General features: G+C 41.3%; 1 protein-coding gene across 1 annotated transcript in view; it reads left to right on the forward strand.

The window, feature by feature from the left end:
• Positions 1-305: 305 nt before the first annotated feature.
• Positions 306-21,730, forward strand: part of PPP2R2B (protein phosphatase 2 regulatory subunit Bbeta) — a 315,483-nt gene continuing 294,058 nt past the window's right edge. Inside the window, exon 1 of the mRNA XM_054977071.1 lies at positions 306-384. Within this exon, the coding sequence (XP_054833046.1) occupies positions 306-384 (79 nt within the window). The remainder of the gene's footprint in view (positions 385-21,730) is intronic.

Genomic DNA, 21,730 nt, shown 5'->3' on the forward strand with positions numbered 1-21,730 from the left:
TACAGGCGGGAGGGACTTAGTCAGCAAATCCTGTTCTGGCGAGCTTCAGCCAATGAGGAGCCTGGCCCTGCTGCCTTGGGGGCTTCGGAGTTGGGAACTGGATGCATGCAGAAATGCGAGGCGGTTCTGGCTGGTGCTGGTGGCAAAATGAGGTCCGGCTCCAGAGGTGACTTGGTGCTCCCCGCGCTGCAGCTCCTGGAGGGATTCTGGAATGCATCCGTCATGTAGCCTGCTTTGCAAGCCCGAGGATTCCTCATGGAGAGGCGAGACTGCTCGTCCCTTATTTTTTAATTTGGGGTTGGAAGATGAAATGCTTTTCTCGCTACCTGCCGTACCTCTTCAGACCTCCGAACACCATCCTCTCTTCCAGCTGCCACACCGAAGGTACCGATCAGAGAGGAGAGGGGCAGGAGGATGGGTGGCACACAAGGTACAAATGAGAGTGGAGAGGAGGGGAAAGATGGACAGTGGGAGGAGGACGTGGCCCCCCCTTCCCCTCCCAGCCTCTGCTGACATTGCCATTAGCTGCCAGTGCGTGACCATGGGTGCTGGCAAAAGCTTGTCGTATGACAAGACTTCAGAAATCAGTGGGGCCTCGTGGAAACACTGGCGTTACTGGAGAGTCAGGCGTTTTATCAAGATGAATGCTGCAAAACCTGACAGGGATAGAAGGGTCTTGGGAACCCTCAAGGAGCTAAGCTCTCTCTATAAAGGCTTGTAATTCTGGGATTACTTTAAAATATATCTGTATTGAGGAGGACTGAAGTGCCTAGAACTGATGCAAAGATACACACTACAGCTGGCACAGGTTACTTCATTCATATATAGGCATGCATTCATTCATTTAAAAAAGTACGCGCTTGGTTGTTTTCACTGTTTCAGTTATTTATACTAGGGATTTATACATCAGATGGTAGAATATTGAACTGGCAGAATGGAGTGTGCCGCTTAAACTTGGGGGATGGATGCTAGCTGTGAATTTTCCTTCCCACAAAAATCCCTGCAAATAGAAAACTAGCACAGCAAGGGGAAAATTTCTATACCTTCTCTTTGTTTGGAGTGCTCATTTTATATTTGTGAAATGTTCCAGTGATCCTGCAGACCTTCATTGTGTACAGTCCATTCTATCATCTCAGCAGTCCACTACCTCATTTCCACTTCAGTCTCCTTCATGTGTAAATCAGGCCTGGGTCACAAAACTACAGAGAGGAAGGGGAAATGCTGCATATCAGCTAAAATATGCATGATATTTTGGCAGTGTTTGATAGTGGGAGGGGAATAGGTGAAACTATGTGATCAGGGTCTTAGGGAGTGAGGGAATCTTATTGGAGAAACCTTTGTTGGAGAGACTTTTCTACCTGTAATTTCCATGGTATTCTTATTTGTATGAGAGAAATGTTAGGCAGTTTTATGAGTTACACAGAGATTACATCCAAGAAGTAGTATTTCCCTTATGTGCAGTAAAGATGGCCAAGCCACCTACCACTCAAGTACATTTTTGACATCCCTTGCAGAAGATGCTTGTAAGAAAAATCTAAGGGGCAAGGCCTACAATTATGGTGTTGTTTTTATAACAGTATGTTACTCTAAAGCCTGAGTTGTTTATTTTGTGTAGCACACTGGAGTTCATCCCTGTGGAAACTTTGAACGATTACTTAAGCATTTCTGTAATTTATGCTGTCAAAACCTATCTACGTCTTGAATGTAAGGCAAAGCAAGCACATTGTCTAGCTTGTCTTTAGTGCCAAGTAAATGTCAAAGCCATAGTAGTAATGCTAGAAGCATGGTTAGATAGTCAGTTGTCTTGAACTTTGTCTAATCGCTTCATTTGCTTCCATAAGTTACCAGGCTCAGTTCAAGGTTTTGACTATCACAGGCAAAGCCTTTCCTGGCCTTGGTCCCTCATAGCTACAAGACTGCCTCTCTCCCTGTGCCCCACCACAACAGCTTTGTTCATCAGAACAGGGCCTTCTGCAGGCATCACCCTGCAAACGGACAAAATCAACAACAACCTGTACATGTGCGTTCTCTGTTGTGGCTCCCACCGTGTGGAATGGCCTGCTTGATGATGTTAGGAGGGCTCCCACTCTCCTGGATTTCCACAAACTATGCAAACTAATTATAGTACTATAAGGAAATACTTAAGACAGATGCTTTGGTCAAGGGACGAGGACAGTGGATGGCACTGTTGTGTTCTGTATGTTGCTGTAAGTATGCTCCTACCAGGTGGCTTCTGCATCATTTACTGTGTTGTGTTAACTTGCTTATGCTTTGTTTCAGCATTGTTCCAGCCCTGTATCAGATTTCTGCATGTTTTCAAATTTCTGAAATCCATATCCTATCCCTATTGCATTGTTATTGAATGTCCCAGCCATTAATCACATTGGGTGACTGTGAATCCACCTTGAGTCTCAGTCAGAAAGGTAGACTATAAATAATGTAAATCAATAAATAAAATAACCCACTTTTTTTTAGTCAAGCAGTTTATGATTGGAAAAAAGAGTAAATTATAAGAAATGGAATTCATTGTCTCCCCATTAGCCCACCCTATACTAGAGCTAGCTTAACCAGGCCTACTAGTATTGTTCTAATCCAGTGATCCCTAATGTTGTGCTCACCAATGTATTTCATGATACCAACTTGATAACCTTCTTACCAACCCTTTTCAAGTTTCCTTCTCTTTCTTCTACCCCTTCACCTTTCCTCTTTTCCAGTCTTTCCTTTGTCAACTTTTATGTTCCTTCCTTCCCTTCCTCTGTTTTCTTTCTGTCTTGAGTCTCCTTATTCTTTGCTCTTACCTCATGCTAGTACTCCAGCCAAGATACACTAAAGGCAGTGAGAGAATGAGAAGTTACAGAGGTGGAAAAGAGCAAGAGTCCAGTAGTATCTATAAGACTAACAAAATTTGTTGTAGGGTATGAGCTTTCGAGAGTCACAGCTCACTTCTTACAGAGATGGTGATGGAATTGGGAGTAGCTGCAGTTTAAAGGGAAATGGGTGCCTGGGCTCAGAGTTTGGCTCAGATTCCCTTCATTAGTGTCATGTGCGTACTTGAAACAACTTTGCCACAACAACAGCGCAACCACCAGAAGAAGAGGGAGGTGACCATCACTATGAAAAGAGAGTAAATACCAGAGAAGACAAACGAGACAAGAAGAGGATAATTTATGCACCCTCAGTCTCAGCCAGCCACTCTACCCTCTTAGCACATGCCACATCCAGAATAACACTAAATAAAATCTACTACCTGGAAGTGACATAGGATAGCTCTAGGAATTTCCAGGAACTCTGTAGTTTCAGGTGGGTAGCAGTGTTGGTCCGTTGTAAGACAGTAGAGGTCTAAGCTTTCATATCTGACAAAGTGAGTGTTGTTGACCCTTCAAAGTGTATGCCCTAAAATTCTTGTTGGTCTTTGTGTTGTCACTGGTCTTAAATCCTGCTGTTATAGAGCAGGAGCTACCTTACATCACTTCCAGGTGTTCCCTGGAAGTGATATAGCCCTTTTCATACCCTGCTCCCCACTCCTGCCATTTGCCAGACATAGCCTGGCAACCTTACTGAAGTACTATGTGTTTTGTTGAAATCTTTATCAGTAAATTTTTGTAAATCTAGATCTTTCACAATGTTCAAGCTGCTGGCTGCCCACTTGTTTGTTTTTTAAAGTAATTTTCATGTATTCTTTACTATAGGAAATATTCTATATTTTCAAAGGGCATTGAGAAGAAAATGTTACAAGACAATTTTCTTTTTAGCTTTTTAAAAATTAAATTGACCAGCTATCTCCTTTTCTCAAAATTCCCAAAATGATACTTTCATGAGGTGCTGCAATCTATAACTTTATAAATATCAAGTCGTTAGTTAAAAGACAACCAGCTAAGAAATCTTTAATCAGATGACATTCCTACAAGCAACGTTGTTTTAAAGAAGACTGTCGGCTGAATCATGAGTATCAATATGCCTCTGATAGAACTTTAAAATGTTCTCCTTGGTATTCCAGTCTGAAATTAGTATTAATTCCGAGGTCTATGTACTTTTGAAGTATTCTGCTTCTGTACTGAAATGTAACATTTCTTTTAATTTTCAGTTTTAAAAGTGAACAAGTTTAAAATTGGTTAAGGATGTGTCCCATCCAATATCTTGCAGTTTCACCTTTGATCACCTTTGACAAAACTTACTATAATCGCTTTTTCCATTCCATGTTCTGAGAAGCTTCTTCATGTGACATGTGTTCTTCTTTCATTAAAACCTCAAAAATATCAAGATAGTACTCTTTCCAGAGTTGCTTGTTGCCCAAAAATAAAACACCTTTTAATGTGATGTGTATCAAATGGAAGAGACTGGGACTCAAAATTTACTTCAGATTATACCAAATAGGAAGACTAGAAAAGATTGTCATATTTCATTATCTTCTCTTCAAAGCAGTTTCTATTTTTCAGTTTTTGCTTCTGCCCTAGAGAGTTTTCTAATGCTAAAATGTGCTTGCCGGGGGTGTAGCAATATTTCATACCATTAGTTCCTGGGTCTTGGCAAAATTTTGTTTGGCTGCAAGAGACAGCACCAACAGGAGCTGGATGCGTTTTTCATTCTTCAGGGTTTCGTATTAATGACCATATTTCCTGATGATTGGTACTCAAAAATCTTAACCTAAGTCTTCACAGTTTCGCATAACTTCATTAAATCTATGACAGTAGTATTGTAGTATAAAAATAAATAGAGTGGTAACCCTGGTCATTATAATCAAAACAAAAAATTAACCTCTAACCCTAGCCTAACTTCTTCCCTGTTTTTAAAAATAATTCCATTATTCTTTCAAAAGCTCCGTATAATTTAATATTGGAGCCAGTACAGAAGGCAGCTGGTTAAGAAATGAATTAATATACCACCACAGAATGGTGTAAATTTACATTTACATACAGCAAGCATTGACAAGAACTTCATGCACATTTATTTTTATGTCATACAAAACATTCTGATGCAAAAAGATAAATAAACTATGGATTGGATCCAGCCTGTTTTTCTACTCAATTCTGGCCAATTTCTATCATTCCAGCTTCCATTCCACATGGCGTTTATTCCAGCAAGTCCCGTGATCCCAAACATAGCACTTGGGGAGGTCAAAGGGGGAATGTTTCCTCCCTTTTTCACCAATGGAAAAACTGATTGGATCTAACCCTTCATACTTCACCTGAGAATTGCTGAAAGACACTATAATAAAATTATTGCTGAAAATACTAGGTACCACAATGAAATTTCTAGGCACCATAGAGACCTGGCCCCTATTTGTTGTATACGTATTTTGGTACATGTCCTAGTAGTCCAAGTGTGAGCCCTGGCCATTATTAAGTGTTGAGTTTATTTGTCACAAACTTTTTGGAAGCAAATGGCTCCTTAGTAAACTAAAAAAATTGCGGCAATTTTCTCAGTTTGGGGGAGGATGGGAGTCCTTGAATGGTGATTACTGTAGCTCAAGCATGGAAGGGCTCTCTCTTGATTTCTACTGGATCCTTTGCAATGACATTAGAGAAAGAGACATCCAGAAATGCATGCATTCTATAGAGAAAGATTTTAAACTGATGTATCAGGAAATGTGTGCCATGAGAACCTAGGGGAATTCAAGGAAAAGAACTTAGCCATCTGAAGGCTTCCTAATAAGAAAAAGAATCCTTTGTCTAATGCTTTAATCTGATCCACTAAGTCTGTATTAATGCACTTAGTTACTATGAGGAAAGTGATACCAGACTAAATAATGAAGTGATGTGTTTGGCTTTGATGGAAGCAGCCAATCCCTATAGACCTAATTAAAGATACATAATAATGATTCTCCTCCCCTAACTGTGGCATGAGTCAACCAGCTAAAAAAGGCTGTACTTCAGAATGTGCATCCTATCAGCCTTTCTTTAGTCTGACATTCATACAGATATGAAAACATAGTGATCACTATTTACTGTATTTGTCCTTGATCTGTATCGGTGATTCCTAGTATGGTGCCCACCTTGGTGACCATTTCTTCCCCCGAGCAAAGAGCCAATCCTAGCTTTTCACCACCTCACTGAAGATTCCAGGAGAACACATAGGGGGCTGTTGGGGGCATCCATCAGAAACAGCTGTTTCCATCATAGGAGGATGCTTTGCTTGGAATTTCCCAACGTTTTGTGATAGCCCTTTCCCACCTATGACAGCCATTTTGTGCTGGCACTCCCTTCTCTTTTGAAGACTCTTGTTCTATTTGCGTGGAGCTATAATACACAATGTTCTGTCCTTTGAAGTTTTTTTTATCTATAGACATTTTATAGCCTGTTGTAAACATCTCAGAAAAACAAGACCACAACTCGTTTTTTCTTTTACACTTGTACTTTATTCCATTTTCTGTTCTTTAAATGATTTCTAGGGCACAATCTACTGAGAATGTTTATGTAAGGATTATGCACGCTCTTGCATAAATTCTATTCATTTATGTGGAGTTTATACCGGAGATGAGTATCCCATATGTACACGTTTCCAATTTTGAGAATTCAGCAAATTGAAAGAGATTACCTAGCATTTATTTCCAGCTCTCAAAGGAAACATGCCCACATCTGCCACAGGTATTGCCTTCTGTCCATCTCAGCCAACAATCTTGTATGGAGGAAGAAAATCCTGTTATTTATTTATGTACCTTGTACCTTGTTTCCTAAATATTATTGGGTGGCTTTTAGTGAAGTGAAAGATCATAAAAAAGTCAAGCACCTAAATGTTTAATAAGCACACAGATAACACTCGTGGATAGCCCAAAACACATCACCATAAAAAAGGCACAGCCGTTAGTAGCAGTTACTTCTGAGAAAACCTATACAAGATTGAGCTGAAAACATCCTCTAAGATAATGCAAGAAATGTATCTTTTGTTCTGTCTCTGTCTCTAAGATAATTGTAGGCTAAACAACTTTTATGATATCCATACATAAAAGGTGTGGACTATTCAAGGAGTCAGGGAGAACAAAATGATGCATGGAAGCTAGTGCTTTCCCTGGAATAAACCTACTATTTATTTATTTATCTATTTATAGTCTGCCTTTTTCATTGAGGCTCAAGGTGAATTACACAGTGTAATTTAATACAAGCAACAACTGGGACTTTCAGTAAACAATACAGTAGGATATAGATAGCAGAAATTTGAAAACAAGCAGAAATCTCATACAAAACTGAAACACAATTGGGGGGAAAAAGCAATTTGACATGACATAATAAACAACAATAACAGCCAGTGCACAGTAATATAATCCACAGTCCCTATCCCCTTATTGAAGAATCTCTTTGAACCATTTTCTTACAGCACAGCCCTGTTACCTATGTAAGAAAACCCTCCTGAATAATTTGGTTTTGCAATTTGCAGAAAGCCAGGAGAGAGAGATCTTTCCTGACCTCTTCAGGCAGGTCATTCCATAAGAGAGGGGCCATTATAGAGAATAGACATGTACAGTAGGACTTATTTCTGAGTAAACACCACTGGGACTAAGCTGTTAGTTGCTTTTCTACAAATCTTCCAGATTTGTTATGGCCCACATGGCACAAGCATGTGTTGTACTTCCTCTTTTGTGGTCTGTCTTCTTGACTGTCCGTGACTGTCCTTCCTCCCTCTAGCCATAATGGGAGAGAAACTCGCCTATCTTCAGAAAGTGCTTCCCTGCTATGATGGTCCCTTGTCTTTACACCACAGAAATGGCACCAGAGGCATTTTTAACCCATAATAGTCCTGCAACTGTTTGTACAGCACTTCCATCACACCTGCCCTTAACAATTATGGCTGGAAGGAGGCAAAAGAAGGGACAGGAACAGCTGCAGAAGGTAGCCAAGCTATGAGACAAAGGCTTTGTGTTACCAACACCCCCCTCCCAGTGCCTTAGCTGCAGCATTTGGTAAGAATGATACAGGAGCAGAGTTAAGGATATTCAAATCATATGTACTTTATTCTCCCATTGAAATTAATGCAGCTTTAAAATGTTTACTATTGCTGGATTAATGATCCCAAACTGCATTTTACATGGAGTTTTTTTACAATGAATAACAGTATTTTAATTTTGTTTTTCTACAAGCTCTCCTGACAAAACAAAGATAAGCTGTAAACATTAAGCTGTTTACCTTCAGCATAAACCAAAGAGTTAGAAAAATGTTATATTTATTTCTATCAAATAAAAGAATCACACAGCAAAATACAAACTTCTCCAAAGTTAAGGAGTACAATAGGACCAAAATCTTAGCGCCTTTGACTGCACTGTTATGCACATTTATCTGATAGTAAGCCCCACTGAAGTCAGTAGGAACTATTTCTCAATAAATTTTATTTATCTATTGACTTTATTTATAGACCATCTTTCTTACTGAGACTTGAGACAAATCACACAGTATAAGACAATGAAGTCAAATAGCATGAGACAGCCAACAAGCAGTGCAATAGGACTAGAATCACAAAAATTAGAAGCAATGCTCCCCCAAAGTATCAGACAAGCCGTGTCATAAACATAATATATCATTAAAAAAACCAGTGCAAAAATGGAATTACAAAACAATGCAGCAGGAGCAAGATAATCAATACAATAAATAATAGAATAGAATACAGTACTGTTCCCTTTATAAAATGCTCCCCCCCATTCCAGTATAGTAGTTTGGGTGTGTACATGCTGTTTACTTCATTTGAGAAGCTCAACTCATGAGATCAGCATGTGACCAACTCTTATTTTAAATCAGTGGTTCAAATTGATCATTGGCTGGATTGGTCTCCAAGTCTGGACCATTAGACTTATGTTACATATACTAGCAATTCTTATAATGGACGAGAACCAATAAATCCAATTTGAACTTTGAGTGCATAATAATGGCCTTATAATGGTATTGGTTTTAGCATCAAGACGTAATTGCTAAGATCAAAGTTTGAAAATGAAGCAGAAAATTTGAGAAATTTACCTGTGTGTCAGATCAACTTGCCTATTTTGTTTCTTTGTGTATTTGCACAGTGTTGGCAGGTGTGTTCTGAGGCTTGATAATCTGCTGAATTTATCCTTCCCAGTGCAAATAGTAAAACTGTAAGAGTCTTGTTTTGTACTGGATCTGGCAATTCTAGTGATAGATTATCCTTTGCTTTTATTTGTGTTAATTTATTCTTTCAGTTTGGTTAGATGTGCAGTTCTTACCATATTCTGTCTCCCATCCCATAGGTCACCAACTTCCATTTAAAAAGGTTATGTTTTCCGGTTCATAGAATCCGGCCCCCCATCAACTTTGGGACAAAACATGTAGCATCTCAAAGTAGATTTGAATCAGGAAGGTTAATAAAAATAACAGTGCAGTTCTAAGCTCAATTATACCCTTTTAAACCCATTGACTTCAATTGATTTAGAAGAATATAACTCTGTTTAAGTTTGGACTGTAAGTTACTTTTGCTTCACTGAGATGACGTGTATAGGAGGTCCTGTACTTGGGCCATGCGATGTCGGAGGGAAGGATCCAGGTCCCGGCCTTTGATGAGGCACCACTTGTGCCCGTTCCATCAGTCAGGAGTCTTGGCATGATGCCAGGCAGCTTGCCCCCTATCTTTCAACTCATGACCTAACGACAGTGATCCGTGCAACGGTCATCTCCAGATTGGACTACTGTAACTCACTCTACGCAGAGCTTCCTGTGAGTCTGACCCAGAAATTGCAGCGAGTCAGAAATGCTGCTGCCTGTGTCCTGGTTGGTACACCATACAGGGCACACATAACTCCAGCCTTTCAGCAGCTGCACTGGCTCCCTGTGGAGTTCCTGATCAGGTTCAAGGTGTTGGTTTTAACCTATAAAGCCCTAAACAGACTGGGACCAGCATACCTGAGGGACCGCCTCTCCCTGTATATGCCCTGGAGGGTGCTGATATCAGCAGGTAAACACATGCTGGTGGTCCCTGGCCCCAGGGAGGCTTGACTGGCCTCGACCAGGGCCAGGGCATTTTCTTTCCTGGCTTCGACCTGGTGAAACTCTCTGTTGGAAGACACCCAAGCTCGCCAAGATCTTTCATCTTTTTGGCTGGCATGCAAAATAGGGATGTTCCGCCAGGCATATGGTTGAGGCCAACATTAAATCCATCAATGAACCTCCCTGCCGGTCTCCTACCTGGGGGGGGGGGGGAGCTATGACCATCCGCCCCCCCCCACCACCATGCATGAGCAGCCATAAGATATCAATCCAGTCCTCCACGCTTTTTATATATGGTGAGCAGGTGGACTTCTTGATATGTTTGCGTTTGGAACCTATGATTTTACTATATTTTACTGTATTTCTCTATTTTTACTTCATATTGTAACCTGCTCTGAGCCTGTTCGGGGAAAGTGGGCAAATAAATAAATAAATAAATAAATAAATAAATAAATAAATAATAATAATAATAATAATAATAATAATAATAATAATAGCAGCTTTATGACTTGAAGTAATTGTTCAACCATTCATTAGAATGTGGAACCATTCATTAGAACATGGAAGATCAGAAGGGATATTTTAGTATGTCGCTAAGGTTTGCATATTTGTCTGTGCTATACTGAGCATCATGCAGCCTTAATGATATTTGAGACCACAATCCCTCTGTCTCTCACTCAAACTGATAACAAAATATAGTCAAGACTGATAATTTCAAAGATAATAATAAATAGTTTTTTCATATTGTATATGTGCTTTAAATATAACAATATGCTTCTTTCAGCTCTAAACCTTTCCTATGCATTATTTGGGACTGAAATTTTTCCTTCTAATAAATTGACTTTGAACCTCTATGTTTGGATTCCTGTAATGTGCTCAACGTAGGGCTGCCTTTGAAGATGACTCAGAAGCTTCAATAAGTACAAAATGCGGCAAGCAAGTTAGTGTCTGATGTTAGCTGCTGGGACTATATAATACCTCTGCTTCTGTATTGGCAGTTTGGCACTGGTTACCTATTCAGTTCTGAGTTCTGATTGTCTTTAAAGCCTTTTGCAGCCTAGGAATTTCATATGTGATGAATTTCCATGCTCCAGCTCCATTCTGTGGATGATTGCCTCCTTACTATATCCTTTATCAGGCAAAAGCATTCTCAGTGGTAAGTCTTACCTGTAGAAGTGTGGAGGGCATCATCATTGGCTATTTTTCATAGGGGACACAAAACTTTTATTTCAGAGAGCATTGTTGGAAGGCTAATAAAAGGTTGGTTTTGTTGGCAGAGGGTGTAGAACTTTGTAAATAATAATGGCTGCTTGGTAATTGTGGAATAAGACATTATTTTAAACTGCTTTTGCAATCTGGTGTTGTTATTTAACCCTGGAATCCTAGAAAGGCTAAGGGCATAAATCTATTGAAAAAGGACTTAAAGGGTGTAATTCAGGATTAGGATTGAACTACAAGATACCTTGAGTGTTTGGAGAAAGGCAGAGTAGGAATATATAGATTAACAAATGAACAGTATTGTCAGAAAAGTAATATATAAACATTTTAAATAAATCAGTATTTTCCAAAGGTAATTTACAGAATGGGTGGGATATGATGGAATGATGTTAAGACAGTTGAATCAGTGTTGTACTGTAACCACATCTTAGAAAGCCTCAGTATCTGTGTAGTCAGAACTATGTGCTGTCCCTTTAACAATTGGTACTCATGGGAATTGTAGTCCCCCCCTCCAATATAGAAGTTTATTGTAGGCTTCCTGTGAAGGTGTTAAAAGTTGATGGTCCTCTTCCTCCCTTGGTTTGGATCTTACCCCCTCAAGCAAGGATGCAACAGCTATCATGAATTTACCGCTAGTCTACGAATAAATCTGGACCAATAAAGATGTATCTTGCTTCTGATTGAACCATGTGTCGTTCACTGGCTCTAACTGTAAGTAAGGATTCCTTTAAAATCTGGGTTGAAAGAGGCGGCGCGTTAGAGCTACCTGGAAGCCAGCATCTTTCCCAGCTGCTTCCAGAATAAGTGTTCAAATCCTTGCTCGTTATGAAGTTCATTGGATGGCCTAGGGCATGTCATTGCAGTCCCAAGGCAAATGGGGAGGTGGAAGGCAAACAAAAATAAAATGACTGCCACACAGTGCTGGAGAAAACATGACCACAACTTCATTGACTACAGCCACTGGAGCATTGATGCAGCATAGGGCACATGTCCAAGAATTAGATGATCCATCTGCTATCCAATGGCACCCCTTCCCAACCGGCCCTCTGGGAGCCAACCACAGGATGGCTAGTGATGTAATTCCAACTGGGCACCAGCCACTCTGGTTCCCCTGCCACCTGGGAGTGAAACTGGATACTGGCACCCAAGCTGGGCATGTCCCCTAGTGGCTTTCCCCCAAGATCCCTTAAAGGGACCACAAAATGGGGTGAGATGGCACACCGGTGCTGTGTTCAGCAGTGGCGCCAGGGTTTTCGGCGCCTGCGTCCGGCCAAGCGCCCACACATGCGTGCATGCACACACACACCGGCCTGCGTGATAACATCACATGTGATGTCATCATGGGTGCGTGCGCGCCATCAGCCCGATTGCTGTGGTGGGTGGCTGGGATGGCGCGCAGGTGGCCTCCGAGCTCTCCCACTCGGTTTCCCTGCGCCGCCGCAGACACCTGCCCGCTGTTGCTGAGCCCGGCTGGGGGAGTGTTCTGGTGGGGGGGGGGGTGGCGGCTCGGGGCGGGAGGGCTAGGAGGCTGCAGGTCCATGGCGCACGCTCCTGCTCCCTGCGCCTCCTCCAGCACCCCGTAACCTGAGGCCACCGCCTACCTGGCCTCAATGGGCACACCGGCCCTGGCTGTGTTCCCCCAATGGATGTGACCCAGTGCCCCAAACCAGCACCAGAAAGTTGTGCCAAAGCAATAACCAGGAACCAAGCACAAGTGCCCTATGCCATATGCTCCAATAAAGAAAGGGAGGGAGGGAGGGAGGGTGAGGAACCCAGAGCGGACCGGACCCCCTTAGCACTTTGAAGCAAGGACCCAATATAGATTTGATAATTAACTATTTGCAAGCTAACTAGAGGGACAATGCAGCAATAGTTAAGCCTTTTGAGTTCTATTGATTTCAATAAAAAGTTAAGCATGTGTTTATGCCTTCCACTGACAACAGTAGTGGTTAGAAATCTTTAACTTTGACTGAACTGTGCACTCTTTTAACTAATCTTTTTCTTTTTCTATCTCCATCATACTCTAAACGGGGCTGCTCAGTGGGTTTCAGCACCTTAGGACAGCTAGTGGTTCTGCGACCTGCCGCTCCTTCTGCAGCATGAGTGCCTGCTGAACCTGCCATAGCCTGAGCTGTCTTTGGATTTGGTGCACCCTCAGCCATAGTACTGAAGCTAACACAGCCCCAGTCCGCCCAGGCACACATGAACTTAGGTGCTCCCCTAGATGCAGTGCTGAAGCAACCATGGGTCACACTGGGCCAGTGCACACTGATTTGAGTGTGCACGAAGCCATCATGCCAAAACTGCCACTGCTGCAGCTCCAGCCAGGTGGGTGCTCTTGGACTTGGGTGTGCCCCAAGCTCCCATGGCAGAGCACCCACAGATTCTGAGCTGCTGCACCAGAGAAGAGTGGAAAAGAAGGAGCTGCCAGTAGCCCTGGAAGTCAGGCCAGTAGGAAGCCTGGTGGTGGCAGAACTGGTGGCCACCTATTCTCTCTCTCCTTCAAAGGGGCAGGGGCAGGCTGGGAGCACCGCTCGGTTACATCTTGCCATCTCTGGCAATTGATCAGGTCCACTTTATTTTGGTTATCTACATTACTTGTTCTCTCTAGTGATGGCTAGATCACACCTTTATAGAAAAAGTAAGAAACGAAATAGCACGTAATTATAATAAATATTCATCTGTTCATGAATAAGTTTGATTACCTCATTTTGTTACTTTAAATATTCGTATCAACAGCTTATCTCCAAACATCTGTGTGAATAAATAATTAGTTATATGTATATTCAGCGATAAGATAATATATGGATATTCTCATGCCCAACAGCTGCTCAAATAACTAGATTAGTTTGTTCTGCAATGTTCTACAAATACTAACTGTCATATATGCCTGTCTGCATATCTGCTATGAATGTGTTCTGTGTTATGTGCTGGTCTTCTGAGGGCATGAGAAGTTTCTTATTGATGTTAAGACAGTAGGTTATCTCGCAAGTATTTACTTTCGCTTTCCCCGCTGCCTCCAGAAGTGTCCTTGAAGGCTAGCTGCGGCCAGCTTGAAATGTATCTTTCTTGGGAACTGAGATGATTCATTCTTTGTTCTGTCTAGCCTAAACCTAGCTTCTCCCTGACACCCCCCTGGCTCTTTCACGCCCAAAACTTTAACGACCCTTATCCTGATGGCGGGAACGTTCCCTATAACTAACATCACCAACCCCAGTTACATCACTTCTGCCAGTTTCACTTGTCTGAGCACCTTGAACTGATGGATCTCTAATAAAGTTACTTCAACCAATACACCTGCGTGTTTGCTGTGGAGAACTTGGGGATTCTATCTGCCAAGGGCTGATACTAACTGCCATAGCAACCCCCATTATATCATTTCATCCTAGGAGGCCCTGAGGCCCTTCCCACAATCTGGGAAGGAATTTGGAACAGTACAAGACAGCTCTAAAATTCTTTTGTCACTGTGTGTCCAAATACAGAGCTACAGAGAATCCTGAGGCCTAGGATGAAAGACAGGGTTTGACTATACCTAGCAAGGAAGCATCAACAGCATTATGGGATAGTTTTGTATATAGTACCAGATAACTAGCCCTGACCTGAACCTTGATCACATCAGATCTCAGACACTAAGCAGGGTTGGCCTTGTTAGTAATTGGATGGGAGACCTCCAGTGAAGACCAGGGTTGCAGAGGCAAGCAATGGCAAACCACCTTTGATAGTCTCTTGCCATGAAAACCCTGTCATGTGTCGCCATAAGTCAGCTACGACTTGAGGGCACTCTCTACCACCATCAGATAACTAAGCATGTTCAGCATACTAAGTGATCAGATGAAATGGCACAATGAGTACATAGCTGTAAGAAGGAGCAGCAAAAGAAAGTAAAAAATAGTAGATCAGTACTATTTGAATACAAAATAGTACAAACAGTATAAAACTAGAGAAGAAATAGTACAAAACTAGAGAGAAAAGAAAAGATGGAAAGACATACTGACATCTTCTGATGGAGGAAGGGTTTCCTCTGGTGTCTTCTTATATCCCCCAGATCAATCGCACTGGAAACAAAGATTGTAGGCACCAAAGAAAGACAAGATGGCATTGTGCTTTTTCTTTTCCTTTTTTGAGAAGCAACTGTGAATTGCTGCTAGGCTCCTTGCCATTGTAATCCTATAAAAGATATTAGTTGTACAAACTCACATAAATGTAGATAACTGTGAAATGACTATAAGACCCTTAGGAGAGTGTTTCTTTCTTCAAGCAGTATCATAATCCAATACCACTGTGCATTTTCCAGCACAATATCACTGACTTTCCAGGAGAATAATTTAAACACTTGCATAACTGTCTGATCGAAATAACTGGGCCATAAAATAACTTACCTTTAAATATTGTCCCTAGTAGTATTGTTAGTCTGAGGTGGTTACCACCTTGTTCTTGGGAAATAAATGGCAAAAATAATTCATAATTGCTATTTACGCACTTCTTAATTCTTTGGTTTGGTTATTCTTGTAGTGATCAGCCTCTGGGATCTGTTTCAGTTTTCATTAAACTATCTTTGAAGTAAAGCTTTGGAGAACAATTATCTAAAGGTTCTTGGTATCATTATTAAAATAAAACTCTTAAGATTTTAATTAGCTCAAAACTTCTTAATACTCAAGGCAGGAAATCATATGGGAAAATGCCAGCTAGGGGTTTTTTCCTCCATGGAGGCTTAGTGATAGTAGGGTTGTCAGATCCCTTTAGTCCCCCAGTGGGGGACTGGGAACCTGGCACTCACCCTCTGCGGTGTTGGCGTCTCTTCTCACGCACGTGCATAGTATGTGCACATTCCCAGAGTGTGTGATGACATCACTTCCAGGAAGTGACATCATCACTCGAGTCAAAGGGCGGCCCAGCATGCGCTCCCACGCTCACCGAAGGGCTGAATTGCCCCCAGCGGGTGTCAGCATCCCTTCTTGCGCATGCACATAGTGCGTGCATGCTCTTTGTGTGCGTGATGACATCACTTCTGGGAAGTGACATCATGTGGGTCAAAGGGTGGCCCGGTGTGCGCTCCTGTGCTCACCGAAGGACTGAATTGCCTCCCGAGGGCCCAATTCTGCCCAAAACGGGCCCGTTGCAGGGCATGGGGGCACCCCGTGCAGCCAGGGGGCACCCCAGGGGCACACTCCCTGCTGGCCAGGTAAGGGGTTGGGGGAGGATGTGGGAACGGGATCACCTGCCCCGGGTGGGGGATTGGCAGCCCTAAGTGATAGTAAGACAATAGAGTCTAATGGTACCTTGAAAACAGACAGATTTATTTTAGCATAGTGGGTAATAGATCAAACGAAGCCTGAATTCTCCCTAGAAGCAAAAATGACAAAACTGAGGCTATCATACTTTGGTCACATTATGCAAAGTCAAAATTATCTGGAAAAGTCAATAATGCTAGGAAAAGTAGAAGGCAGAAGACCTAAAGTGAGATGGCTTGACTCAATAAAAGAAGTGATGTCCTCCAGTTTGCAAGATCTGAGCATGCCTGTTAATTATAGGACATTTTGGAGGTCTTTCATTCATAGGGTCGCCATAAGTCAGAGGCAACTTGACGGCACATAACACACACTTATTTTGCATATATAGATCCCCCTTACTCAGATACTTTATATTATCCTCAGAATACAAAAGAATATATAAGGTAGAGAGCAAAAATATTTTGTATACAAAGCGGCCAAAAGGCTGTGGAATGTAGATTTGTGCTATTGCTATTCAGAGTACAAATGAGTACAAGATAAGGGGAATGGAAAGAAATGGGGAAAAGCCAGCTAGCTAGCAGTGGCAGCTGAATAACATCCAGCTTACTTTGTTCTCCTCCTGTTCTAGTGGTATTTAAGCCTAGGTGTGCATGCCAAGAGGCAAAAGCCAAGGGGCTTCTGTCCCCTGGTTTTAGTCTGATTATCATAGCCTCAAGCTGGCAGGAAGATCAGTCAGGAGAGAGAAAGATCTGATCTGTACTCAGAAACCTCCCTTCCCCCTTCTCTTATTTATTTCTATTGTGCGTGTGTTTGGTATTGTGAGGTACTTTAGATCCCCTTGGGGAGAAAAGCGGGATACAGGTAATTAAATAATTAAATTATAATAATTCACAGCTGCTGATACAGGTGCTAATAAAGGTGTGAATGTATGCAATAGAAACATACCTACAGCCCCCTTTTCTTCTTTTGTCAGCCATCTATTTATATCTTCCATCTATGATTAATACTTTTATGTATCTGATGAAGTGGATTGTATATAAAAATGTATGTCACAATAAATCTGTTAGTCTTCAAGTTTCTGCTAGACCATTTGTTGTTTTATATAGTCTTTTGTATTCTGAACATGCTTCCTGATGTCTGCCACAACTCTTTTTAAGTATGCCAATACTACAGAAAAGCCTGACCAGAAAATAATAATACAGTGCAGTTTTGCACTTCATCTTTCATATGATATCAAACAGTTCTGGGTGACTGCAGATCAATAGTATGGGGGAGGGAAAGGGGGTTATAAGATGGAAAAGAAATTAGAAACTTTCAACTGAGATTTGAAGCAAGATGGAGAGCTGACTGGAGAGAGATCCAAGAAAGCTGTTTGAACCTGCAAGAGATACAGAGGCTCAAAAGAACAGTAAACACCCTGAGTGAATCTGAAGGAGAAAGAGACAGAGAAGGTAAGAAAACTGAGCGAAGAACAACAAAAGGAAATGCTGCGGTTACCAACTTCAAGGTTGAGCCTAGAGTTCTTCTAGAATTACAGCTGATTTCCAGAGATCAATTCCCTTAGGAGAAATAGTAGCTTTGGAGGGTGGACTAAGTGGCATCACATGCTCACTAAATTCCCTTCCCAATCTCCCCTCTTCTCAGGCACCACTCCCAAATCTGCAGGAATTTCTGAGCCTGGAGTTGGCACCCTAAGGCAATCCTTCATAATGTTAGGATTTAGAACTGGAACAGAGTTTCCATTTAGATATTAAAATGGATGGTAACTCCAGCATTTTGCATATATGAAATTAATTTTTTTTGCAGAGAAAAGTTAGCTGGGTATACTAAGGGACCATTAATACAAAGTTTTAGGGAGCCCCCCCATAAAAACTGAAATGTAAGAAGGAAAGAGAGAGGGTCTCTACCCAAAGCTCAAAAATTTCAAGGAAATTGCGCATCCTCTCCCCCACACCCCACAAGGGAAGAGGTCTTGCCTCAACCCTCAGGAGGGAGATGCAGCTGTGGTCCGTGCCCAGGAAGGAATTTAGTACTGGAAGGATAATTTCTGAGAGAGAATAACCCCTGCATTCTTTCCCCTTGTCTCTTTCCTGCCAGCAGCAGCCAATTTGCAGATTTTTTCATTCCACCTTTTGAAAGTTCTCATTTGTCTTGTGTTACAGAATAGACAAAAAGATACCTGTTTATTAATTTTACTTAGGAAATATCTTTGCTGCCTCATCAGATCTGCTTGATATGGCAGCCTTTGGGAAAAGTGCAGTGACAGTGATGATATAATTAATGGGCCTTTTTTTTTACAAAGAAGAGAAAGTGGGCAGTGGTTTCCCTTGACTTTCTTGTGGGTAAAGGACCGTTTTCAGATTCAACTTGGGAAATAGGAGAGAAATGCAGAAGGGAAGTCCTGAATTGCAGTTGCAAAACAGGAAATGGAGAGGTTTTCTATGCAATTATTTCAACACAATATTGGAGAATGTCTCATTAGATATCATCACCAGCAAGTTTTTAAAGACTATTATTATCCTAGCTATATCTGTTAGCATGCTTGTCAACATTTTAATCAAAAACCCATGACATCTTCAGGATAACAGAAATTGACACATGAGAGAAACATTCCCATTTTGTTTAGATCTGCTTGGGTTACATAATAGCTTCCAGGCCCAGGTCAGAGTGCTTCCTGTTAAATTGAAAAGTCTGAAATAGTATGTGTCACAGTATCTTACTTTCTCTCATATGGACTTGGGTAGGTACTGAGTAATAGTTGAACATTTTTCTCATATGCCTGCACCACCTAAAGTAATCAGTGGCCATGAAAACTAGGAACTTCTTAGCATCAGTATTGCAATTATGGCATTACCTCTTTGGGGAAGGTGATAGCACTTCACTGATTATTTTTGGAATGGGAAGTTTTATTGCTAAGCTGTATAACTTTATTGTGGTTTTATACTTTAAAAATAGTTTTTAATTAATATAACTCACTTGAGGATCTATTCTCAAATGGAAAGGCAGGTTATAAATGTTTCTAGTTAAACCAATAATAAATCTAGATTGGCCAAGGGCAACTGCCCTGTCTGCATGTGCAATTTCCCATGGTTGGCACCTGGAGTGAACAGTTTGGGCAAAGCTGAGGTCCAGAAGGGGCCCACCAAGTCAAGCATGCTGCTGCTCTTTCTTTGAACATGGTACCTGAGGTGGTTTGAACAATGTGAGAAAGACTTTTGGTCTCAATCTATCCAGGTGCTTGAATTGAGCATCTGCGTTCCTCCAAAGTGCTCCCTTGTGGGAACATAAGGAGGGACAGCCAGATGGATTTTGAGGTTGACTAGTAATCCATCAATCCATATGAGCTGATGTGGTATAGTGGTTAGAGTTTTGGACTAGGATCTGAGGGACCTAGTTTCAAATCCCCACTCTGTGATAGAAATTCACTTGGTGACCTTGGGCCAGTGACATGCTCTTAACCAACCATACAAGATTGTTGTAAGGATAAAATGGAGGAGAAGAGAATAATGTTAACCACTTTAGGTCCCCATTGGGGAGAAAGGCAGAGTATAAATAAAGTAAATCAATCAAACAAACAAATATAATATGTCCTACTCCCCTTTTCCTCATGGTGCTAAGGGTGATGATGATAGGTAGTTCTGTTGCCCAAAGGCCTATCTAATCCTGGCACTAGCCTTGCAGTTTCCTCACAAATATTAAAGATATATATCAGTGCCAATAAAAAATGAGATTCTTTGCCTCATGCTGCTGAGAGAAACTTGATGAAGTAGGTTGCTAACCTGTTCTGTACATGCAGAATAATAGCACAATTTTGTTTGGAATTTGACTTCTACTTCAGCCAATAATCTTTCCCTCAGTAGCTGGTCATTTGTCTTTTTAAACTATTCTTGGGAATTGCTTTCATTCCAAAACACAGTTATTGAAATATTTATGGTCATTTCACTCCATTACTGAGCTGAAAACACTAGAGGGCAGATTAATAAATGAATGGAAGTCAGCAGAATGTATATCTATGTTTTTTAAAAAAACATAAAGCATTCTTTTAAGGGTTTTCAACAATCAGAGGCATTGGCACCTCAGACTCATTTCTCCTGTATGAATGATAGCTCTTCATGTGAAAACAGGCAATCAACTGTTATCCAAAGTGCATTTGAGAGCTGCTTTGTCCAGAACATAGTGCTGATTGGCAGAACTTTGGATTCTTCGAAGGCATTCTGTGGTTGGGACATAAAACACAATGCAACCCTAAACAGAGTTGAACCCTTCTAATCCCATTGACCAGTGCCATAATTTTAGAAGAGTGTTGTTCTGTTTAGAATTGCACTGTTAAATCTTCTTTACAAAATGAGGGGACATTTGACAAGAGGCCATAGTAAACATGAAGGGGTCAAGCACGAATTTTCGTACATCAACCGACACCTTAACTAACCTTTTTTTTTTTTTTAATAAATTTTTTTATTTTTCATAACTACAAAACACTACACAGCACTACACAAGACTATCACAAGGAAAGGGGAGAAGGAAGGGACAAAGGGGGGTGGAAAAAGAAAAAAAGAAAAAGGGGGGGGAATAAACTACAAACACTAAACACTACACTTCAATGTTTCCCTTCATACTGTCATAATACAAAAATAGCTCCATAGGATAATGATGGAGTGGTTAATCATACAGAGAATAAACATTTCAAATTCTGATTAAACTTTCCTCCCCCTTCTAGGTCCCGGACGCAGTTCTCTCTGTAGAACCGCTGTTGCGGTGCTCTCCTCCTCCTCCCCCCCCTCCGGCTCCTCCTTTTCTTCGTTCTCGGTGCAGCAGAGTTCTGGGTTTTTATTCTCAAAATCCTTTAGTTGATCTTCTGATAATATCTTATAGGCCTGATCTTTATATCTGAACCATATTCCTTCCGGGAATAACCATTTGTACTTTATTCCATGGTCCCTCAGAAGAGCTGCAAACTTTTTATATTTAAAACGCCGTTTCCGGACTAGAAATGGAACGTCCTTCAAAATCTTGACTTTCAAACCCATAAAGTCCAAATCCGCATTGTATGAGTTATATAGGATGGTGTCCCGAATCTTTTTAAATGAAAAGTCAATAATGATCTCACGAGGCAACTGTCGCTTTGTTGCATATTTTGAAGAAGCCCGACGGACCTCCAAAATGGCGCTTTTAACCTCTTCTTTAGTCGTCCTCGCGGGTATCGCCAATAGTTCCGAGACCACCTCCCACAGATCCTCTTTTTCCTCCTCTTTCACGTTTTGGAGACGCAAAATTGTCTGCGTTCGTTCCATCTGTAGCCCGATCAGCTGGTTCTCAACCAACTTCAGCTCCTTTTTTGTAGCCTTCACAAGTGACGCA

This window comes from Eublepharis macularius, chromosome 4 (genome assembly GCF_028583425.1).
Source record: "Eublepharis macularius isolate TG4126 chromosome 4, MPM_Emac_v1.0, whole genome shotgun sequence".
Lineage (NCBI taxonomy): Eukaryota > Metazoa > Chordata > Lepidosauria > Squamata > Eublepharidae > Eublepharis > Eublepharis macularius.